The 25,387-nt window shown below is 43.8% G+C and overlaps 1 protein-coding gene across 5 annotated transcripts in view; it reads left to right on the forward strand.

Annotated features, from left to right (window-relative positions):
• Positions 1 to 25,387, forward strand: part of RAD51B (RAD51 paralog B) — a 697,181-nt gene that overhangs the window by 343,969 nt on the left and 327,825 nt on the right. For all 5 annotated transcript variants that reach the window (XR_010381010.1, XM_064486060.1, XM_010976604.3 and 2 more), the window contains exon 8: positions 16,602 to 16,698. Coding sequence is in view for 4 of the 5 variants with exons in the window: in XM_064486060.1 (XP_064342130.1) it covers positions 16,602 to 16,698 (97 nt within the window). In the remaining variant the exon portion in view is untranslated. The remainder of the gene's footprint in view (positions 1 to 16,601; positions 16,699 to 25,387) is intronic.

The following is a 25,387-nucleotide window of genomic DNA, read 5'->3' on the forward strand; positions in this document are numbered from 1 at the left end:
GACCATGGCCAAATTCTTTCACCTCACTGTGTCTCATTCTCCACCATTATAAATAAATAAATGGAAATAAAAAGAGAGTGTTTTTACACCACAGGGGTTTGTGAGGATTGAATGAGCTGCTACATGTAAGGGCATTTTAAAAGTGCCCAATGTACCATGATCGTGTTTCTTTCCTTCCTTCCTCCTCCCCACCCTCCCTCCCTTTATGTGTTTTTAATTTTGTCTCTGGAACGTATTTCCCCACCCACCATCCCTCTTTAAATTGATAAGGGCATTTGAAACTATAACCACCACCCCTAGAAAAATGAACAATTCATTCATACCCTCTATTACCCAGCCTGTATTCAAATTCCCCTGATTGTCTCAAAGATGTCCTTTCGTAGTTGGTTAGTTTGAATAAGGATCTAACTAAGGTCCACCAATTGTATTTGATTATTATAATTCCTTTTCTTTTAATCCATAACCTCAACACACCTGCACTCTGCCACCATCCCTCTACCCCACTTTATTTGTGACATTGATTCATTAGAGATATTGGATGTAGAATGTCGCACATTCCAGTGATTGGCTGATGGCTTCCTCATGGTGTAGTTTAACTTGTTCTTCCATATCCCATAAACTAGTGCTAGTAGATTAGGATTTAGATTTTGGGGGGCAAAGATATTCTATAAGTGGTGCTGTGTGGTTCCTATTGTATCATGTCATAAGGCAATACTGTCTACTTGTTACCACCTTTAATGGCGATTCAGTTGATCAGTGGGTTCAGTTGATGGTAGCCTGATCATTCCATTGCCAAGTTCCCTGTCAACTTTTCACCTAATGGTTCACCTAATGATCATCTGTTGATGATTATTTCCTAGATCCATTATTTTATGGGGCACAGAGCCTGACCTTCATTATGTGACTCTTCTTTGAGCCACTAAGTGCTGATTACCTAGTTTAACCCTAGAGGGTCATCTCATTCTCCTTGTTTCCAACTCTGGGTTGGGGTTGGGGGACTCCTCTCTGACCCCCATGTGCTACCAAATAACTGACTAAATTTACATGAAAGCAATATGTTTGTATGTTGTATTGATTAATGTTTTAATTTGAACCTTAGATTGTTGGCTTAGAAAACATAAACAGAAAAGTGGGAAACTTTCTGGTTAGTCATGTTGAAAAGTAACTGGCAGGTAACAAAATAGATTTTTTTTGTTTTTAAGAACTGGAACAAATCAGAGGACTCTGCTTTGGCTCATAGTGCCTTCCTTCCCCCGGGCAGGACAACTCTGAAATGTCACGGGGGTCTCCTCTGTCTGTGAGGGAACTGGAGGGAAACTACCACGATGGGCTCTGATGACACACAGTCATCTGAGGACTTTGGGTTGTTGTTTTGTTTTAGTTACTACTCCACTGGTTTGCTAAGAAGTCTTTCATAAAGATTTTTCCTAAACCCTGTTGCATATGAATTAGGGCTTTTCCTTTCCTCTGTAAGGGGGCCTGACACCCTTTGATGTGTTTTAGCAGAATTTAGCTTCTAAATACAGTTTGAAACTTAGCTCTACATTTTGAAACATAAATGCGTGTGCGCACACATGCCCTTGACTCTCTCAACTGACAAACTGTATTATGTTTTTACTGTAAGAACCTGTCCTGGAGGAACCAGCTTCAGTGGTAGGATGGGACTGTGGGGACACCTTGCATCTCCTACCTGAAAGATCAGGATATGCAACCATGAGAAGCTCCCTGAAGAGGAGCTTGGTCTCTTGGCTGGGGGACCTGTTTCGAAGACCTCCTATTAAAGACATGAATTTCTGATATAAATGTCTGGTCTGTTATTGTAGAAAGATGTAGATTGATTACCTTTTAAGTGACTTTTAGTATTCCAGAGTTTAAGGGCCTCCTCTGAAATACTCTGCAGATCCAAATTCTTATAATATTGGGGCCTTTTCTGCCCTTTGGAATGACCTTTCACATAACTTTCAGTGACCAAGTGGTGCCCTTCTTTCAAGGTCCAGATCAAATGACACTTTCCCTGAGTCCCCCAGTGAGGAGTCCTCCCTCCCCACCTTCTAGATGCCCGTGGTTCTCTCTTTTCATCCTTCATATGACGAGGAGTATTTACTTGCTCCCTTTCGTTATAGTTTGTTCACATACTCATGTTACTTCTTTCTAACAGGAAAATATCGATCTGATCTTTGCTTTGTTTTGATCATAGTTAAAACAACTGTATAAAATAACTTTTATTAACATTTTAAAATTTAATAATTAAATAAATTACTTGATTAATCTTATTTTGTCAGCTACTCAGCTTATATTTCACCTATGCTTCAGCCCTATCTGTAGGGGAATCCAGCAGTCAGATGGAGAGCCAGATTTCCTCTTTCAGAAGAGAGAGGAGAAGAACGTATAGAGGAATTAACATGGAACTTGGAGATTCAAGAGCCACCTGTACCACTTCAGAGTCATTGCTTTAGAGCAATTGGTATGTCACTAGGGACCCTACCTGGTGACATAAAGATCTGTAGCAAAAGTCACCTTAGACTTTTATTTAAGATTTAGTTCATTGGAAAGAGGGGAGACAGGACTGCATAGATTTATGAGCAGTGGTAGATGGCACAGGGATGGAGTTTTGAGTCTCTAAGCCCTTCAAAGTAGCACAGGCTAGAGAAAGGTCTGGGAAGGGTTCCACGTTGACTGTGCTGGGAAGGATGAGTGTGCAGAGTGCGGGGGGTACTTCAGACAGAGAGAAGGTGGAGGGGTTTGGGGTGAGAAGCCCTAATTATATTCTTTATTCCTTAATCTTGCCGTTTTGCCCTGAGCTTACCTAGTTCCAAATACGGCTTTCTCTTGCTTCTTGCTTCCACTGTCCTCTCTTGGGAACTCCTCGGCTTAATGAATGGGACCACTTCTCATAAACCATAACCAGCACTTACAGTGAGCCTCACATTAGTAATGGGGGACTACCCTCAAAGAGAGCATAGAGGGTCTAACACTACTGATAGCCACCACTGTAGAGAAAAGAAGTGAAACCAAGATCCCGTTGCATTGGACATCACAACTTCATGAGCACCTCGTGCTTGTCTCAGAAAGACTTTGAGACCCAGCTGTCTCATGGTTGTTACTCCTTTACCATCAATCTGCCTCTCTGTGCCAGGCGCGCCCCCCAGTAGGATCAAGGAGTATAAAGAGCATGGAATCTGGAGTCAGTAGACCTGAGTTTGGGTCCATTGTTACGCTGTCAACTTTAGGCTCCTCACTTTTCCTCTCCGATATGGAAAGAGATTTAATACTGACCTTATCACTAGATGGTAAGAAGGTTCAGAGGAGAGTTTATAAAGAATTCTTCCCTATTAACAAGCTCTCTCTTGCCACGGGTAAGAATCAAAGCCATGTTATGGTCTAATGGCTCTTCTGTTCACTGGTGTAAGCAACTCCCTACGCCTCTTGGCCCCAGGCTTCCCTCCCTGGTGAAATGGGCAAGAATGCTAGTTGTCTAGAGAAGGAACTTACCTGGAATCGGAAATGTGCAAGGTGGACATAGGCCTGGTGAGTGGCCACTGTGCTCTTTCCAGTACTACCTATTTCATTTCTTATAGCGAGAGTTAGGATGCTCCAGTAGTTTCCTTGTGCCCTGCTGGAACCTGGTGTATCTGATTGAAAGAGCGATTCTGGAGTCACATAGGTGCAGCTTCTTGCTGCCTGCTAGGCATGTTACCAAGAAACATTTATCCTTAAAGTGGAAGAATAATGCCACGTACCTCGCAGCATTGTAACGGGGACTGAAGGAGGTTATGGAAATAAGGCACTGAGCTCTGTGTCTGGCACCCAGTGGGTGCTCAGTAAGTTCGTTTTCCTCCCCTAGCTTATAAATTGCTCTTCAGTTTTTACCCTCATCAAAGAGCATTTATTAAAAATTCCAAATAAGGCACGGTTCTAGGTGCTTTTCCTTTAAGTAGTAGGGCGCTAAGGGAAGGGCAGGTGGGGGAGAAGGGCTGAGTTATACTGGTTTGTTTGCCTGATTATAAACAGTAGTAACATCTCATCTCCGGCCTCCGGTCCTGAGCGTGCTGAGTCACCATCCCAGCCCCTCGGCCCATGGTCTCTGGCTGTGTCTATGGAATACAGCAAAACCCACAAGAAACCAGCGCTAATAACTGGCAGATCATTTTGAGGGATTTTTGTTTGCGTTCCTGTGCTTGCTCTCCTGGAGAGATAGGAAGCCTTTAATAAGACTTTTCCTAAATGACGCTACGTGTGAAATGCAGATTTTTTTTTTTTTAACCTCTGTTCTCCCAACAAATGACCATTTCATGAGGTTTCTTTTTATTTTTTTATTTTTTCCATCTTCTTTCCTGCTTCTCAGTACATTCCACAAAGAGCTTATTCCTCCACTGGTTACTGATTGATGGTTCTACTCTGTGTGTCCTTTAATTTTGCAATAAACCAACAAGGAGTCGAGACCACAAACTTAAAGAGGATTGACTTATTTATTTGACTGCATTCACTGGAGCGACCGGCAAATTTAGTCCTTTCAGTGTGGTCCTGGGGAGGGCAGGAGGAGGAGTCCATGAGAAAGAACACTGTGTTGTAAATAACCAGACAGAAAACAGCTCGCTGACCTCCCATTCCAGAGCAGCCAGCACCCATGCTCAGCAGCGATCCCTTTCCAGGCCTTGGTGGGAGCAGGAAGTCTTCCATAGGACTTGCCTACAGCAACAGAATTCTGAATTCAGGGCAACTTTAGATATGTAGAAATGGACAGCCACCACCCACAGGTCCCGTGTCCCTTCTTTTCAAAGGGATCATGATGCACCTTAAAGGATTGCAGGAGTAGTCACAAACCTGCAGAGGTCAGGCCTAGCCCCTTGGCTGGATGACTTCAAAGACCCAGAGCACACCTCCACCCCTTCCACCTCCATCCCAGCTGCATCCTCACTGTAAAACAGGCCTCCATCAGGGTGCAGAGCCACTAATGCACTTCATGAATCGATTACCAAACAGTTTAAGAATCAGTTCATTGTTTCTTACTTAGCATCACCATTGTATGGAGTAACCAGTCTGAAAATAAAGGCAAACATTATTTCCAGTAGGAAAATAAGAGCAGACTTCTAGAATGACTCACACCAATCCTAAGTAAACCGAAGACAGCCCTGATAGGGAGTTTAAATACATGGATATTGTTGTCATTTAGCTTAAGGTTGCTCCAGACCCAGAGCGACTCTCTGTGAGTTGAAGTGAAGCTGGAGAGACAAATGCCCAAATGGAATTTGTCCCAGCTGTGAACTCCTGTTCCAGATCCCGGTGTTGTCTGTGGCTCTACCACATTTAACCAGCTGACTACCTGTCCATACTCCGCTCTCCTGTGGCAGCCTTTCTCCGAAACTCTTGCCGTCACATTTTAGCAGAAGTGAAAATATTAGCAAGGTGGCCAAGACAGAAATAGACTCCAGAAGTCGGTGCCCTTTCTCTTGCCATACCTGCTAGAGCATGGTTCCGCCCTGGCCTGAAGACTCAGTGTTTCCAGCTCTACCAGAAAGCATCCTAACAGTCCCCTGGTCTCTTTGGGCTACTGAAAGTTCATCTGATTCTTAAACGTTCTATACTGTTTTCCTTTATGTGTTATTTTTGCATTAGACAACGTGGAACGCGGTCGATCTGCTGATAGCAAATGCGTGGTGCTGAGGAAGTTAATCAGTGAAGATCCATAAGGCTGTAAGTTTTCATGTCGAGAGCCTTTTATGTGGTAGAACCAGCGTAGGCTCGAGGGCCAGACAGACCTGGTTTGAATCTGACTCTTCCATGTGCTGGCTATTTGGGCTCAGAAAACTGCTTAGCTTCTCTGAACCTCAGTCAGTTTCCTCATCTTCAAAACTGGGATAATGACGATTACTTCACTGAGCTGTGAGGATGAAATGAGCTTATGTATGTAAAGTACTTGGTACAGGGTCTGTCTGAGCCATAGGAAGTCCCCCCTCCTCCCTTCCTGCCTTTAGAATGAGAACAGGGATGCAGAAACACGTAAAATCTCGTAATATTTACACTGTAGGTAGAGAAGAAAGAAGAACATACATGACATAATTAGAGAAAAATTCTTGTACTGAATTACTCAGTACTGATTCTAAAGTGGGAATGTTAAGAACTGAGCGATGAGTTGCAGCTAGCATAGCTGGGAAAGATTTCATGGAAGAGGTAGGATCTGACCTGGTCCTGGAAAGGTGGAAAGAAGAGCGAAGGCGGACCTGGGCACTTGGGGTGCGGATGCTAGCCAGAGTGAGTGAAGCACGAGAATGAGAGAGAGAGAGAATACGGAGGTCGCCAGCCGCAGTTTCTTCCCTGGAAAACTGAAGTGAACAGAATCAGTAAAACCCTAGTATTTGTTACAGGCACCTGCTTGGAACTAGGCACTGCCTTTTTTTTTTTTTTTTTAAGAACTAAATTTTATTCACAAGATTAACAAACTTTTAGTTAGAAGGTTTTTATTTATAAGGACATCACCCCATTCAATTCTAATAGGAAACCTTTTAACAGCTGCAATAAGAACCAGCAGTTTTTATCACAGAAACCAGATGAAGAGGTAAATTATTTAAAAAGGCATACGTACCTTAACTATGATATTAGGCACTGTCTTAAGTGCTTTATATGCCAACTCATTTATCCTCACAGTAGATGTGATTGTTATCCCAGGTACACAGTTGAGGAAAGTGAGGCCAGAGAGATGAAGGCTCTTCCCTGAAACTACACGGCCAGTAGGTGGTGAACTGAGAAGGAAACCGGAAGATCTGACTGCAGAGCCCACTGCTCTACCGCACGACAGCTGCCTTGGTTGTTTTTCAACTTTCCTCACAAGATAGTGAGGATGAGCTAAGACCATCTGGGAACATACTCTAAAAATCAAGTATATTTGTGAAAAATGGCGTGATTATTCTTGTTCATGACATCCGATGAGAGGTGAACAAGATGATAGATGAACAACTGAAAACGAGGAAGGAACAATGGCAGGGTAGCCCTCATGTGCAGTGACGTGGGCGAGTCCAGCAGCACAGGCGCCTCATCGTCCTCTCTAGCGGCTCGGCAGTCTGACGCCAGCTCACACGTCCTCTTGGGTCAGTGTTCCACGTGGCCATTCCCAAGCCACCAGAGTGGGGACTGGAGACTGGAAACCTGTTTGTCATCTGGTGTTAGGTCTTGTGCTTTTGAGTGTGATCTGCCCTTGGCCAGGACATCATTTAACGAGCCTATAGCCTGTGATTGGTAGTTAGCTTGTGAGTGGCCAGGAAGGAAGATCTCCACTCCAAGGGCCTTGGCATGGAAGGAAGCCCGCTCCTACTCACCATGTAAATATTTAGCCATTTTAATGTATTTGTTCTGGGCCTAGTCGTCTTGTGTCTCTCCTATGTTGACTCGGTTTAATTGCAGTTGATTATTGTTTGCCTTTATTGACATCACGTATTTAAATGTAGATACAGACAGCATTGCTTCGGCTCCCAACCTCTCCTCCCCCTCCTTGTTTTTAAATAACACCTTACACAATATCCCTTCCTTGAGGACATCAAATAAATAGTTTCTGTTCAAGAGCATATCTGATGAGGCTGCTGCTTTGGAAATTTGTTCCCAGGCAGACCTTTTGACCTCCTTTTGAACAGATAGTGAGCGACCTTTGCTCCCATTTTATGCCACAGATTCACTCCTTAGATAGAGTTGGTTGCACACATCCAGTTGAAGAGCCCTTGGTTAGGCTGCCATTTGCCTCAGTGGAAGAGAGAAACAAAGAGTCAGACCAGTGTTGGCTTATCTCCTTTGGAATTTTCTTGGAGGCCCCTCTAGGCTTCAGCTCCCTGCTCCTCAAGCCACTGTAAGTGTGGCAGGGGCTGGAGAGTAGCCAGCTTGGTGTTTATCAGGTTGGACTCCCCCAAGAACCGTATTTTCAGACCTCCAGGGAGCAAGTGACTCAACAGAACTGTTTTCTTGGTCTCAGATGAGTCTGAGGAGGGGAAATCAGTTGATAGCAGCTGTCTGTGATGGACTGATCACAAAGCTGTGTCTTTCTAAGCCTCTTTGCAAATCAAAGGGAGGGGAATCCCCAGAGCCCAGGCCTACACGTGAATAGAAAGCACCATCAAGTAACAAAAACACCTCAAAAGGCCAGCAGGAACCCAGGGGGCTGCTGGAAATTCACCTCCCCTGCCTTTCTGTGGGGCTCAGTGGGCAGTCAAGAGTGTGGGTGAAGACAGCCAAACAAACTTCACGCAGAAGCCACTCAGCCACGGGAGATGAACATTGCAATGGGGGCTAGTAGGAAGGTTTCCTCCACATCCGTGAACCTCAGAGTCATCTGACAGTTGGCCTTGTTCTTTGCCAAGCCCTGGCTGACCAGAGGCTGTTTTTGCTCCCGTGCTGACTGCAGAATTGCAGACACTTGGCGTCTGCACCATTTGAAGCCACCGAGAATGCACTCTTGCAGTTCACCGATGGTGCGTGTTGTTTCCTGTAGTGGGCCCCAGATCACTGACAGGATGCCGCCAAGGCTGGGCTGAAGGTGGAAACAGCACACCAGTCTGCTGTTTGTGGCCTCATTACAACTGTCGCCCCACCTGAGACCCGGAACCAACACGTGTTAACCTCAGCCCCACTGGGGCCAGTGGAACAGAGCCGGCAGTGCAACCAGAACACTTCACGCCTACGTCTGCGGCACAGTGGCTGCGACCCAGGGTTTCCACTGCACACTCTTGCATGTGCACCCCAGGAGAAGTAGGCCACGGAGGAAGCCGCCCTATGGTGCCGCACTGTTTGCTTGTGTGTTTATTTTGGCCGGATGGCAGACATAGTTATACATACCTCAGTGCATTTTCTCTGAACTCAGTGGTCGAGGCAGTGGCTTCAATGAGGTTGAAGCCGTGTTATCATCAATCCCTTTGTGACTGAGTGAGTGTGTACTTGTGCAAAGCCAAGGAGAGTCTTTTCCCATCCTCCCTCTATACTGCCTCATGCTGAGCAAGTATGTGCTTTAAGGACTCTCTTACTAGCTTTGCCTGTGAATTTCACAGTGAAATCTACAATAGGAATTTTTCTTCCAGGTCCATTATAAGAGGTGTGGATTTTATCAAAATTGAAAGTATTCTCAGCAAAAACACAAGATTTTTTTAAGTTGTCTCCCTTATTCTTTTTTTTTTCCCCTCCTCTCTTTCTCAGGCAATCCAGTTGGTTCTATGTAGGATGGATTTCCTAAGATTAGACGTGATGAGAGTCAGTGATAATGGTGGAATTTTAAGTACAGCACTAAGCTCATGTGGATTGAAATGTGTAACATTCTTCATGGCCGTCTGCTTTCTTTAGTCGTAATACATTCATTTTCTTCATGTCTTTTGTGGACTCAACACTTTTAGGTATGGAGAGGTTGGGAACACTTCCCAAAATTGCACAGCAGGTTAGTGACAGAGCCAGAAATAAAAGACAGGCTGCCTGACTCCCACAATAGTGTTTTCTTCAAGCCAAACTGAAGTTTGGTCCTTTTACCACAAATATTTCAAAAGGAAAATCCCCTATAGCTTTTCAGATTTTTCCCAGAAAACAACTGCCACGCAGAACCTCAAGATGGAAACAGCAGGCTGGAATACTAAAGCCCTGTCAGTTCTTTATTCTAGAACTGACAGTTGATATTCTCTGGGCTGAAGCTAAAGAAAAGTTATTTTTTTTCATAACAGAATGATTTATACTTTTCCAGAACTTGACAAAACGAAACCAGTAAATAGTAAAACCAGATTTGTGACGCTCAAACTCCAAAATATTTGGTCTGCCTTTTCCTCAAATATTGGATATCTCTTTTCAAAGCTGGAAGTGACGGGAAGGGGGTGGGATGGGGAATCGTCAGGGGAGAGGCATGAGTCTGCGAGTGTGGCTTTCTAGACCTGCTGTGGGGGGACTCACCCTGTTCCCACACTGTACCCAGAGGACCCCTCTCAGCCTTCTTGGCTTTCTCCCCTTGGCCTCTTGCCCTCCCCTGCTTTTCTCCCCGCCGCCCCACCCTCCATTTCCCTCTTACTCCCAGCTCCTACTCAGCAGACGGGTTGGGGCAGACACCGTCATGGTTGGGAAGCAAGAGGAAAGGTTGGTGAAAACCACTCCAGGGCCTTTCTCTCAAGCCTTGGTGATGAAAGGACTCAGTGAACCTTAACAATTTCTCACAGGAAAATTCCTGCCTCTGTCTCCTTAAAAACAAGGCATTCAGCAACCCTTAACAGAGCCAGGATTAAAATTCAAAATTTCTGACTTATTCAAGGCCTATGTTTAGATAGAAAGGCTCCATCACTATCGTATCTGGCAATTAGGGTCACTTTAGATACCAAAAGTAACATTTTAAAAAAAGCATACTTTCAGACATAGTAAACAAACTTATGGTTACCAGGGGAAAGGGGTGGGAAGGGATAAATTAGAAGTTTGAGATACGCAAATACTACTATATCTAAAATAGATAAAAAAACAAATTTCTTATGTGTAGCACAGGAAACTATGTTCAGTATCTTATAATAATCTATAATGAAAAAGAATCTGAAGCATATATACATATATGAAAACGAATATTTGTATGCTTATGTATGACTGAAACTGAAACATTACGCTGTATGACAGAAATTGACACATTGTAATTGACTATACTTCAATTAAAAATTTTTTTTAATTAAAAAAGCATACCTTTCCATGAATAACTGAAAAATTGTGCTGAACACTGGAATTTGACACAAATTTTTAAAAATTAAAAAGAAGAGAAAAAATAAGAAATTTAAAAAAAAAAGCATACCTTAAGCTGATGGATCGTTTTTAAGATAAAAGTAATAGTAATAGTGATGTCTTCAAAACCTGTAAAAAGCAGAACTCTGTCATTTTTTTCATATTTGGAGGAAGGTTTGGTTAGAGAACTTTTTTAATTGAAGTATTGTTGATTCACAATATTGCGTTAGTTTCCGGTGTATAGTGAAGTGGTTTGAGATGTATATGTATATGCACACATACATGTATTCTTTTTTCCCGCTTCTATTCCGTTATAGTTTGGAGACCTGCCATTTTGACTGTACTGGATCTGGTAGTAGGCAGGCAGTTTGGGAGCAGATTCAGCCCCAAAGTCTTTGTCACTCAGATGATGCCCTGTCTCGCTGGCTAGGTTATCCAGCCTGTTTACTTGGGAGCTGTTGAGTCTCAGGGCAATCACTGTGCCTAGCCCTTCAGGCCTAGTTAGAGTGATCTTGAAACTTCTCTGATTCTCTGGGTTAGGCTGTAGCAGGTTTCTGGTAGAGTGGGCAGGAGGAGGAAGCGGGTGTTCTTGCGGGCATGGAAATGCCCCCGAGATACCTGAGGTTGCCTCATGATTCCTCTAACCTCGAATCCTTAACTCAGTTGCTCCAGGACATGAGTTCCATAAAGAGCTTTAGTTTTTCAAGCCTCCTATGGGTTTCAGAAATGACAAGCCATAGGCATTAAGCCACTGAGAGCCACCAAAAAGCCTGGCAGAATTCAGCTAGGATTGCCTCAAACGCTGGGTGCTTTTTTAGAGGCTGAAGCTATGTGGTTTATGGTTATTAATTAACGCCAGAATCTGAAAGGACTCTTGTCATAAGATTTGGCTTGTAACAGTGTAGCATTTTCATTAATCTTTTAATGTATTTCCTGGCGTTAGATCCCTTTGTTCATTGCTTTTATTAAATCAGATTGTGGAGACCAGGACATCAAGGCCTGGACCTGTCTGTGGCGCTGGGCTGAGAGTCCGTCTCTCTCCTCTCCTCGGCCTAGTGCTTGCTCTCTTAGGAGGGAGAGTGGGCAGGGAGGCCTTTTCTTCTCTGAGCTGTTACTCTCAGGCAGATGACTCTTGTGCACTCTGTGGAAGGTGGGGATTATAAAATTTGCCTCTCACCTGCCTCCACAGAAAGCTGAGTGAGGGCATGTACCATATTCTTAGGTTCTTAAAAGAATCTTGACTTATACATACTGAGTTATGGTTTTGCTGGCCATGAATCTCTCTTCTGCTGACCAGACAGAGCCAGATACCCCATTCCAACCTATTCTATTCCTGGCTAACCGCAAACTCCCTGTTTGTCACCTTCCAAGAGTCTAATTAAAGGAGCTTCTTTGTCAAAGGCTGTACCTTTAGTTCTGACAGCTGTCCACTCTGATGTGTCCAGGGCTGTTCCACTTTCTCTTCTGTCCACCATTTTCCAGTGCTCACTGTGGGTGGAATATACCAAGTGGCTGCTCATGGAGGTCCTAACAAAGACGCTTCGTTAATACTTCAGTGTAAGGTAGATAAGACTAGACACACACAGAGGCCCCGTAAGGGAGAATTTATTCTGGATCAGGAACAGGAGGCATGAGTGGGATGTGGGTAGAGCCTAGATTAGCCTAGTCCTAGTGTAGCTGAAGAAAGATGAGCCAACACATCAGACACAGACTAGAGGAGAGTCAGGCTCGATTGGTCAGTGGACTTCAGCTCACTGGGCCCCTGACCCTTGGGGCTGATGGTTCTTCTGACCTGCTTATCCTGCCCCTACCCTCTTCTCTCTAGATATTTGCCTCCAGAACTACCTTTTTGATACTTAGTGGAAAGGAATCATATCTTTGTTCGTGTGTTGATGGGTTTTTCATGCCCAGGACCTTCTGTCTTGTGACCAAAATGACCTTCATTCCCAGCCATCTGCCTTCCTGGTTCATCAGGTCTTTAACTCGTTCCTGTTTCTCCACCTCTTTTCTCTAGCTTGTAAGTTCTGTGTTCCGTGAAGGCAGGGTCTACTGGGTTATTTATGAGTCTGTACTCTGAAGTTTCTTCTTTAGAGAGCTTCATTGTTCCCTCAAATTGAGCCTATGTGTTGAACTACAGTACACAGAAAGGTCAAGCAGGATGCATTTAGAGAAGTTGGATGATGCAAGGGAAACTTGGACTCCAGGGGAATGGTCTTTGAAAGGAGAAATCTCCGTGCCCCTCCCCATTTTGCCTTGAGGGGAGCACTAAAAATGAGACTGAAGGTCTATATGACATGATATGAGGAGTCATTTCTTACTCACGTGTACCTGAAGCATCCTACAACCAAGAGGGCATCGCAGGGAAGCCCTGGGAGTAAGCCCTGGGTCTCTCCGTATGTAAAGCTGAGTGGAGATACTACTTTCTGCAACTAATAGGGCTGCCTATTTCCCCCAGTAGGTGGATGGTGTTCTCTTGCCTGAAGGGTAAACTTTAAGCTGGATTCCATTTGCTCCTGGCTTCAGATGTAATCACAACCGTCCAAAACAAAAACAAACTTCCCCTTAGTCCAAGAATCTCACTCCGGCCTTTGGATTTGTAATTAATGGTAGTGGGGAGGAGGGGGGTCATATGTTTTAAGAAGTCATACTTTTAGAGAAATGGCAGAAATAGCAGATGCACTTTCAATTAAATTTTTATTGCTTTTTGAGCATATCACCAGCAAATATTTGTTCTGTGTCATCAGTGCACTATATGTTGTACAAAAGGGAATCAGGTGTGGGTTTTCTGTCTAAACAAGCAAGGTATGTATAAATCAGCAAAGGATAAATAAAGACGAGGATGGGGGTTAACATTTAAGTGTTTACCATTGGTCAGGCACTATGCTCGGGACTATATATGCATTATCCAGTTTAATCCTCAGAATCCTGTGAGTTAAGAATTACACCCAGAGAGGTTGTGAAACTTACCCAGCATCACACAGTAAGTGTTGGAACCCAGGATGTGAACTCAGGTCTGTCTGACTCCAAAGCCCTCAGCCTAATCAGTGTGCACCTGCTCTTACACAAATTTAGTACCAAGCTTCAGAAGCCTTAATCTTTCCAGTGGAGCAGAGCAGCAGCAAAGCCACTCTGAGGTGACAGTCAGAACTCATTTTCGGAAAGCAGATAGTGTTAAGACTCTGTTTATAATGTGTAAAAGTATTTGATCGGTTATTTTAGGAGTGCAGTTTTCAAGGCCCCAGGATGCCTCAGAGGACAACACACCTATAGGCTTCTGCCCAAGTCATGGCTATTTGTAATCGATGCTATTTGGAAATGTTTCCATTCTATCACTTTGTTGAACACAGATTTAGAAAATCACAGCACTTCGATGAGAGCAACCCCCTGAGTTTGGTTGCTATGTGTCCCTTCAGTGATTTGGCTTTCGGACTCATAATAAAAAGGGAGTGGATTATTAGCAGAACCACTTAGGAGCTTGTTTTTTTTTTGCCATTGGAGACTGAAAATGTTTTCTTCTCCATCTCCTCTTCCACTGAAGTGGCACTGGGGTTGGGTATCTTTGGAAGCACATCTGTGATTTGGTTTTGGGCTCTGTAGGGTATCATTTTATTAGTTATGTACAATAAAACCATCATCTCAGTACAATCTTCCATTATAGGGTCAGTGAAATAATAATGCAATTGAGAAAAAGTGCTCTGGATATCTTAGTAAATATTTGTCTTTAACTTGCAAGTTTCTAGAGAGGACACACAGAGCCTTCACCTCCATATTCTCCCCTCTGTATATGGGGACGTGCTTTGCATGGTAGGTGTTCAGTACTGTTTTTCTCATTACTGTTACCGTATCATTAATGTTCTACTCCTTTTCACCAAGCCACCTTTTAGAAGAATTCCCCTAAAAGATAGAGCTTATACATCTAGATCTCTCAGAAGCTTCACATTTTTTTCAAACCGTGAGACGGATACATTATTTTCTTTATTGGTGGAAAAATCACATCGTATCCTCAGAACACTGCAAGGTTCTTACTGGCCTTGCTTTAAATAATTACTATCTTTTTCTTAACTGAGATTTTTACACAGATTCTTTGCAGTTAAGTAAAACTCAGGAAGGACTGTGATTGGTAGGAATGATCAGGTACTGAAGTATGTATTCTGATGTCAAAAATTGTGATTTCATGTTGAGTTACTAGATTCAATTGTCTGAAGCATGTTGTATGTTCTGTATTTATAATTCATGAACCTATATAACATCCTTCTGAAGGAAATAATGGCAACAACAATGGCTTCCATTTATTGGATATTTACCATGTGCGAGACACTATATTAAATACCTTACGTCGATGATCTTATTCAATTCTCGTAACAATTCTGTAAGATAGGAATGGATGACACTCAAAGGTTTAAGTAACTTTCCCAAGGTGTTCGTAGTGTCAGGAGTCAGAATTTGAATTCAGTTTTATTGAACTCCAAAGCCCATACCCTATATAATAAAGAGGAAAATGAACATAATTCCTTATTCATGCTCCTGAATATGAATATCTGTTTCTTAAAGGAACAGGCTATTATTTGGCCATTTCCAGCCATTTTAACTGACATATCATATGTGGTTCTTACTAGTCCAGATGAAAATGAGGCATAAGATGAGCACATACTCAGTGGAGTACTGTGATATGTGGCCATCACTGCAGAGTAGCTGGAGACTCACAAAGACCTTGGACAGGCCATTGCTAATAAAGGACTTCATTTCTTTACCTGACCTTGCCATTCCTGTGCCCCTCTCTGCCCTCAATTAAGCTGCCATTGATACAGGATTTATAACGTGTCATTGGTCCATTCAAGAGACAGTGACAGAGGTGTGGCTGAAAAGCTGGACAATAAAGAATGGAGATGATTTCCACTTCTGCTTAAATCAGGGTGGCAACAAAACCATAGCTGACCCTAGGACAGACCAAGACGGTCTAGCTAGATGCACATTCCAGGTACTAAATGCCTAGTTCTTCAGAAGTTACGGTTCCTCTGAGGGACCAAGATGACTCTCCAAGATGCCCATGATGGGAATGCCCAGACCTTGGGAAATGATTGTGGTCTTAGTCATGCTGCAGTTTTCCGAGAGAAATTCCATGTTTCATTCTTCCTTGAGGTTTCTAAACAATAGAGTAAATCTTATAAATGAGGATTTTTAAGGAATAGTTTCTTGATGGGACCAAATTAAGAAATATAATGGGGAAATTAAAAACCATGTGAATTAAATACTCTTTAGAGTCCTTTCTAGGAATTTTAAATGTTGTGAACTTTATTTTGTATAGATGGGATTCTATTAATTTGTGTTTTAATTTCATAATGAGACTTTGGAATTCTTTTGTTAGAATTCATTTTATTAGAAGGAAGAGTGCTGTTCCTTTAGAGATGAATTTTGTTCCAATTTCACAAATTTGGAAATAAAACTCTGAAGTTTTGTGTTAACAAGGGAACTTGCCCCAGGCATCCAAATGTTAAATTATTACTTTCTTCAGCACTAGTAATATTGTATGTTCTGAACATAATCTTAAAAATACGAATGCATCTTAAGTCTCTGATTAAGCCATCTATATTATTCACCTAATATGGCAACACCTCTCAGTCCCCATGTACTCAGCATTTAGAAAGAATTGAATAGTGGTTTAAGCTCTGAAAACAGTCAGTCTGTTTCCTCAGTTTTCTGCGATTTGAATGACTTCGAGGCTTTGCCAGATATTCTGGCCTAAAGATAAACTTGATGAAAGTCAGAGCTGGGGTTTTCCTACCTGAGTACTTATCAGTCTTCCCCTAAACCACAGTCTGCCTTTTATAGCTCTAATAATTAATTTGGGCTTCTCTCTTCTCCCTTCCCTCTGCCTTCTCCTTGTCTGTTCACAGGTTATCTTGACGAATCAAATTACAACCCATCTGAGCGGAGCCCTAGCTTCTCAGGCAGACCTGGTGTCTCCAGCTGATGATTTGTCCCCTTCTAAAGGTAAGGGATCTGTCCTAGAGGGGCTGAAACTTGACACTGACATACAGCCCCACCGCCTCTCTGCCTCCTGTTGAGAGCAGAGACACACAGCTAATAGGCCCTGGCCAGTGAACCCAGCCGGAGCCTGGAGATGTAGGCTTGGCCACCTTTCCCGGCATCTGATCCCTTGTATTTGGAGTCTCTTGCCCTGTCTCTGTAAGTGAGCTTCCTTTTTCGCCTGAGTGAGTCATCTTCCCAGGCATCCATCACCTCCACCTGAGGCTTGTCACTCCTCTGTAGGTTGTTCTCGGTCCTGAGTATGAGGACTGGCAAACTGCTAAAGGACTTTGTTTTTGAGACTGACGCTCAGATGTTGGCTTTACCCAACAGCAGATTAGCCTTTTGTTTGTGCCGGCTACTTGTGGACTGGCTAGAAGTGTGCGCCAGGATCATGTGCTGGGGATGTGGAGTACCCAGTCAGCTTTACAGAAAGATTAAAAAAAAACTCTCCACGTAGGTAAATCTGCAAAATTTTCTCCACCCTCCCATGCTAGCAAAGGTCAGACAGGCTCTGGTTTACGTAGCTAGGGGAATTACACCACTAAGCCAGTGGGTGGTTTCTAGTTTTATTGAAAGTTCTCACTTGACATTTCTGAGTTCTGCTAGCTGTAGTTTAATTTCTTTCAGGGCAGAATGCTGTGGGCCTGGGTAGATGAGCACAGCTGTTCCGGGCCCCTCTGCACTTTCCATTTTCTGAGAATTATTCATGATGGACTATGTGGGAGCTCTAGGCCTAGCAAGGCTCCTGACTGCCCTGGCAGATTTCCACAGATTAACATTGGTTTATGGTGTCAGAAATTGAAAGGACCACATCCCTGCTTCTCAGTGGTGTTTTTCAGTGAAAACAAATTATTTATTTATGAAAACTGTAGAGTGCCCTGTGTACCCTATTTCTACATTCAGTGATGCACTGTCATTCCCCATCACCTGGGCTGAAAACCTGTATCATCTGTTACCTCTCTCTCCACACTTTTTGTCATCAAGTCTGCTTGGTTCTTCTTTCCAAATATATCTTTCCTCTGGCCTCTCTTTTTTTCAAATTGTATTGTAAAACTCACAATCATATTATTTTAATAAATTCCCAAATGGCCCTCCCAACTCCAGCGTCTACCATGTACATTCTGCCACTACCAAATTCAGCTTCCCCATTTCTGGCTTCCTTTTCCTGTGTCACTCTCCTACTCAGAAATCTTGAAATTGTTTTAACTCATTTACTGAGAATGGACTAAAGTCAATAAGCTGATTTAAAAATACTCAGGAATTTGTGGTTTGTTAGGCTGAAATCAGTCAGGGTGGAAGTATTTACACAATGGAAATCAGCAAAGACTAAAAATTTACTTTACTTTTGTGTGGATCTGTTTCTCAGAAAAGCACTAGATCAAGTTGATGCTTCTTCACTCTTCATAGTCTGCCCTTTCCTTCCTTTTCACCCTCCTTGAAGCTCCTCCACCAAGCCTGCCGACTCTCTGCCTGCCCTTCCGACCCCTGCCACCCTGCCTCTGCAGAGACAGCTCACCCTTCTAGAATAGCATTCCCCTTTTCACTTGTACTGCTGCTTTTCTTCTCAAATCCCCCCGCTCCTTCCAGGTTTATTTAAAGACCAGCTCTCCGACTAGTCCTCCTCGCCTGGTCCAGTCGGCCTCGGTCTCACTCTTCCTCCTCTGTGATCCTTCTGCCGGATCACCAATAGAAAGAAAAGATCTCAAAAAATAATTTAACTTTTCATGGTTAAATGGGTTGGCAGATTTTTTGAAGGACACAGGCTGTCTTGTATTCTTTTTGTATGTCTGTTGTGCCTGAGTGACCAGCCAAGTTCTAGGCACATCGTAGGCAGTAAATAAATGCTGAACCAATACTATAGTAAATGCTTTATAAGAACAGTTAGCTATGAGAGTCACATAAAGCACCTATCAATGTGGGTAAAAATTGTTCTTGTACTTATTACACATGCACATTTATTCAGTTCTGAGGAGGGGACTGGTAGAGAATAGCTTGTTTCCCTGTCTGAAAACCAGTAAGAGTGTGTTTCCTTGTCCTGGCTTCCTGGTTTATCCCAAGCAAAGAATAGGAGCAAAACAGATACAAAGGGAATTGCTTTGGGCTCCAGTGTAACGGCTTCAAGAAAATGGTTAAGTCATGTTCACGGCAAAGGGAGTCTGACCAGCTTGTCCTTAGGCAGCTTTTTTTTATTATGAAATCCAAGTGAGAATGGAAGAAAGTGATATTTCTAGATCTTTTCCTTGCATAGCTAAGCAGGTAGAGGCTATAGAAATATTTTTTTCCTGAAGTCTGTGATGAAGTTTCTTACCAGTGAATGAAAATGAGTGAATTTCTTAGAACATTTATACCTATTCAAATGTATTGCAACGGTTGTTAATGTCACCCTGATTAAAATGCATAAATTGCCTTTGTCATTGTTTTAAGCGTTTGTCGGATGGACTTTGCCACTGTGTTATTAGCTCTGTGATCTTGGCCATGTCTCTTCATCACTTTGGGCCTCAGTTTTTTTTGTTTAATGACAGATTAGATGAACATAAGATGGCTAAAGCCTTTTCTAGCTCTAACACTATAAGATCGTGATGCGGGTCTGAAGATCAGGAGCGTTCACTCATTGATGGGGTTTTAAATTTCTGATTTACAGAGTGAGAAGAGTGACCTTGTGGTCCTAGATTATACATGATAGAAAACACCGTCAGAAATCTTCTCTTTGATACCGTGGCGTGCCTGTAGCAGCCTCCTCTCCCCCTATTGCTGCCCTGTCTCACTCTGTAAATGCTTCTGCTCTTGTCTGCCTCTTGTCCCTTGCTCTCTCTGCCTCTCTCCCACACAAACGTGCACACAAGAAGTGTGTGCAAGCCGGTGAGAGTGAGCAACACACTGTGAGATGGTCTGAGCCTGAGGTGCACCCTGTCCTGTAGTAGATTTCAGCTGCAGAGCAGAGGGCACTGCTTAACCAGTGCTCCCTTGGAAACAGCTGTGGGGTGAGAACAAGCGCCTGAGAGCAGCCCGTGATCAAGTGATCTGCGGTGACCTGAGAGAAGTCCCCAGCAGGGGCTGAGTCAGGGAAATGAAGTCCCTTCTTCTCTGACGCAGAACAGGGACTACAAGTGACCTGGCCCAACTGAGAGATCTCTTCCACCCCAGCGGATCCTGTACTATTAATATCTGCCAGCTGCAGGCCCAGAGCATCCCCCTGCTGAGATCAAAAGAGCTCCTGTCTTAGCTGGAACAAGGTCATCTGCACAGGGCTGTAGAAGCAAGCCGGGCCGGCTGCAGGGACCTCTCCGCGGGAGAGGGTGTCGGGAGCTGGGGAGGTGTTCTCTCACGCTCCTTTCATCTCGGCTGACCAGCTGTTGCCCTCCCAGTGTTTGTAAAGTTGAGTGCTCTTTGTTTTTGTGTTGCAGGGGCTTTTTTCCCTTATTAAATCTATGGCTGGGTTGTTGCTTGGATCGTGTAGACCCATGTTCACTGCTCGGGTCCATGGTTTGATTCCCTTTGAGGATTCATTCCGCTGGTGAATTATCCAGCCCCCAGGTGGGAGAGCCAAAGAAGGGAGTCGTGGACCCCAAAGAACTCTCCTGCCGTTCTCCTGCCCCACAGCTTTGTGCCTGGAGCAGGAACAAGAGGGCACGTTGAATTTGTCCTATTTAGTTAAAATAACTCCTCATAGGTGCAGTATGCTTGTCCATTTTCAGCCTGCCTTTCACAAACATTATTCATTCTGGTGGGAGAATGGAACGGTCGAGACTTAATGCAAATTGACCAGAGTTATATTGTGAACCCGAGGGCAGTAATCAGGACTTTGGACTTGATGATCTACATTGTTCTCGACCAGGCACTTAGAGTCAAAGTATTTTCTGCTGCAGTTTTTTGTTCTGTTGACAGGTTATGGAGTTCAGGGACTGATTACTCACTAGGTTATTGTGGCTGTTCTGTGGCCACAGACGTGTTTCTTAGGTGCCCTTGGCAGTTCTTCCTGGTGGTCATCGAAGACACTAAGGATGATTGGATCTTGGTCATAGAGAACATCTCTTTGCCCCTGATGATCAGTAGAGAAGGGTCTAACAGTCCAGCTGGCCTCAGACACCATACCCTATTCGGAAGTCACCTGGGATTTGAGCAGAAGGTCTGGCTGAGCCCCTGTCCACCCCGGCACAGTTGATAGGTGAGGATGACATATGGTGACAGTAGGCCCTGAGCAAGACTGAAGCTCTGCTCAACCTCAGCCATTGGCTTTCTTTCCTCTGATGATTTATTGGGATAGCAGTTACTTAAGTGCAGGGACACTGCTCATTTTAGGATCCTCTTATCTGTATCAATAGTTTTTGGTGGAAAATAGCCTTAAAAACTAAAAATGAAAAGTGCCTGGATGGGTCATGGGAAGAACACAAGAGAAAAAGTTGTATTTACTAGAACCAAGAACGGTTTCTTGTTTTAGTATTGGAAACTTTTCTATTCTGGTTGAACTGATGGCTGATTTCATGTGTAAAAGAAAATATTTTGGGTTTCATATTTCCTAACAAACCATCCTTGCAAAAAGCTGGAGTCCATTTGAAAGATTATACGCAAGTGCGTGGCTTGTGTCTCTTTTAAAATAAATTCAGCCAGCAGAAACAGCTCAGAATGGTGGGGACGAATCAGGGACTCATGGTTGTGAAGAGGGCAGACTTCAAAGCATGGTATGAATTTTCAAGTTTTATTTCCACTCTTGCTTTCCAGCTGGATCTGCTCTGGATTTACTGCAGGATGTTTGAAAATGTGGCTCCCTGCTAATCTCAGACAGTTGCTATGATCAATGGTTTCTTTCATTTGCAGTAAAAAACATGGGTCTTTCTGCTTCAATTGTGTGTACTTTCAACTTTATTATTGTAGTTATAATTTATTGTCCAGCATTACCCAAATTTGTAATCCATTAACCACAAACTTTGGGGGATTGGTCAAGTTAGCAGAATTCTGTCCACACTTTGGCTCCAAGGCCCTCCACAGCCCAACCCTAGACTAAATGTTCATTGGTTTGGGTAGGACCGTGTACCAGTGCATATGGGTGGGGCAGCTGCAAAAATTCACCTCTCAGGGGCATGGGTGCAGGGTGCTTATAATTAGTGCTTTGAAAACAAGAAGTGTCACCACATGACTGCAAGGTTAATATTAACAACAATGATCAACACTGTTAACATTAGCATTTCCATAGTATTTTAAAATGTCTTAATAGGATGAATCATTTAATCCATCTCAAGCAACTGAAGCGTGAAGGCGAGAAGGGAGTTGCCCAAAGGCCACACAGTGAGTGAGAGGTGGCGATGCCAGGAACAGAAGTCAGAGCCCCTCCCCTGAAATCCCAGATTTGCACACTGCTGCCTCTTAAGAGGGAGTTGGGGATAAACAAATTTGTGTCCTGGTGACCTTTCAGTTTTGATTCCCAAGCCACAGACATGTATCAACACACACAACTTCACATGCTTCTTTTCACAAGGGGACACGCACCTACCCGTGCTCTACTCCCCCTAGTATTCAAGAATCCAGAGCCCTTCCAGCAACTTGTTCAGATACCATGAAAGGCCTAATTTATAGCAAAGGATGAGACATTCAGAATACCCTCCCTCCCCAAACCCTGTGGCATTTAGCTAAAGAAAGTCTAAATACTATGTGAGGTAGGGGCTTCTAAAGTTGAGAAGGGCCAGGCACAGCCAACAGACATCAGAAAAGCCGTCAGGCTCACAAGGGAGAGGAACTTGCTGAGGACTTTCAGCAGGGAGGCCAGGGGGCAATAGAAGCACAGCTGAGAGATCAGAAGGGAAAGGGAACAACAGTGAAGTCAGCCACCAGGAAGCCCTCCTTGTCGGGAGCTCTGTTTTGCCAGTGAGAGTTTGCCAAAAAGAGACACATTTGAAGCATGAGGTGCATTAAGATCAAATTAGGTGAGAGCCAGAAGCTTTCTTTGGGAAGCAGTCTTTGAGGTGGCTCGTGGGGGAGCTGGGCTAGATGTTTTGAAAGCCTTTTTCTCTCACCCTCAGACCTCAGCACTATTTAGGATATGCTGGCTCATTTCCCAGATCTACACATGTTCCTGTTCACGTCTCAGGGTCATGAAGGCAGAAGGGACGAGAACACCAAAGGCAGTTTTGCCAATTTCTTCAGCCACAGAGATGACGGGCCAAAAGCCCAGAGAACGGGATGCCAAGAGGGGATGTGATCCCGGAGCGCTTCCAATCAGAAGGATTCTCTGAGAGGAGAGCCTTGTTTACCATCATCGAAGAGAATTCTGCAGCAAAGATGAGAGGCGTCCTGGTCAGCGATCATAAAGAAGAAAAGAATGCTGGTTTCTAGGAGTGGTACCAGGGGATAACTTAGTTTGTGTTGTCATGTGGCACGAGAAAACTTTCAGAATTCACTGGGGATGCTGACTAGGATTTGGGGAGAATCGTAACCAGGTCTGGCCCAAGGAAAGTCCAGCTGAGCTGTAACCTAGCTTCGGATCTCTCCAGGGGCTTTGCTTTTCTTTGTTTTTCTGATAAGCCACTCAGTAAATACTAGTTGGATTAAGCTGTATCTCCTGTGCATTAGCTGCACTCCTGCATATATTAGCATAGTTTTAGAGCTCTGGTTCCTCCAAGAAAAAAAAAACAAAACCTTTTTGGCTAGATGAAGAGACCTTTAAGTGCCTTCTGACCTGATGATTTCATGAGTTGTAGAACCCCTCCTGTATGCACTACATTAATGTCACAGGAAATCCAGAAACATGCAAGATATGGCCCTGCCCTCAAGATATTGACAGTGTAGTTTGAGAATAATTCTAAAGGAGAACTGCATTCAGTAGAATGTGGGCAGTGTTTTAGACAAGAATGGTAGGCACCACAGGCTCCAGGGTTTAGGGGATGGAAACATCTCTTTCAGCAGAGAGGGACTCTGAAGGGTCCAGGAAGGAAGATGTAAGCGATGGGCCTCGAGGGGTGGTTAGGATTTCAACAGGCAGAGGAAAGATCAGGAAACGCTGTGAGCTAAGGCATTAAGTTCAAAATAGGCCTTGTCTGCCCTTATCTCCCTTAATTCTCCCCCTCTCAGAACCTGTTCTAGCCCCACAGCCCACTGTCTTTATCCTCAGACTCTGGGCTTCCATTGCCTGGAGAGCTTGTCCAGATCCTCCCTTGGCCTGTTTCCTCACTACCTTCAGTCTCACTCAAGTGTCATCTTCTCAGAGAGGTCTTCCTTTACCTCTCTATCTAAGGTGAAACTGCTACTCCCATCCCATCCTTCTCATCCTTCACTTCTCTTCATTGCCCTTATCCCTACCTGACCTTGTCAGTTTATTTATGAGTTTATGGTCTGCCTCCTTTGGTTTCATGTAATATTCTCAAGGGAAGGGACTCTCAATCACTCCTGTGTCCTTTAGTTTCTGGAGGGCACCAGGATCTGTGTTGTAGGGAAGTGTAGGGTATGTTGGGAAGGGGACAGAGGAGCCCCATTTGCCTGGGACTGAGGGTAAATGTAGGAGGTCATGTGCAATAAATTTAGAAGTAGGTTGGGGCCAGAGTTTGAATGCCAGGCTGAATTTAGGTTTTATGATAAAATGATCATAACTATATACTCTGGAGACTATCAAGAAGAGATGTGTAAGATGGCTTAGGGATAGGGAGATTGGAGGTAAGGAGATAATGAACTCATCAGATACTAAGGGAAATGGGACACCCATTATGCACTAGGAACTATACTTCATGCTAAGGATACAGAGATGGAAGAATGATGTTCAAGATAGAGGGTAGATCATTACCAAAGTTACGGTGGCAAGCGCAAGGTCATTTGAAGAACTGCTGATCATTCCTTGCGACTGGGGATGCAGAGGGCAGGTAGGAGAATGCAAGGGATGAGAAGTGAGAAGTAGGCAGTGTGGATCGTGGACATCTGGCATGCGATGTTGGGGAGATTGTGATTTTTCCTGAAGCTTCTGTGAGAAGAATGTGACGATAGTCCATTGGCAAGAATGTGAGGAGAGTCTGTTTGTTTTTAACTTGATCAACGTGATTGATGAGACTTATTTGACTGGCTAAGAACACTTCTCCTTCCTCCCTTATGTGCATCCATGTTCCATGTCCATCCCTTCTTAAGCCACATGCTCAAAAATGAATGATTTCTCCAGGTAGAGTAGGGCTGGTCTTCGGTCAAGGATGTGGAGTGGTAGTGTTTCCCCAGTAGAACCTTCGTTCCAGTGGCTCTCAGACTTTAGCATCAGAATCAACTGGAGGGTTATTAATGCACACATCGCTGAGCTCCCACTCAGAGTTTCAGCCAGTCTTTGTGGGGGCGGGGGGAGGCGAGAATTTGCATTTCTAACCAATTCTCAGGAATTGTTAATACTGCTGTTCTAGGGACCATATTTTGAGAATCACTCTTTATCCATTGAGGCTCTTATCTGTGTTAGGCACAGGAATACCAAGATGAATGCATCTCCATCCAAGCTCTCAAAGAGACAGTCTCCTAAAAGAAGATACAGACATGCAGAAGGGATACCATCAGGACTCATGGTAGCCACATGCCTCCCCAGTGGTGTTTTCTGCAGGCTTTGTCACAGGTCTAGGAGAGAGTATTTACTAGACTGCGTTAGGGCTCTTTTATAGGAAGAAACTAAGCCACTCAAGTTTGCTTTTAAAAAAGT

Source organism: Camelus dromedarius, chromosome 5 (assembly GCF_036321535.1).
Source record: "Camelus dromedarius isolate mCamDro1 chromosome 5, mCamDro1.pat, whole genome shotgun sequence".
NCBI classification, from domain to species: Eukaryota; Metazoa; Chordata; class Mammalia; order Artiodactyla; family Camelidae; genus Camelus; species Camelus dromedarius.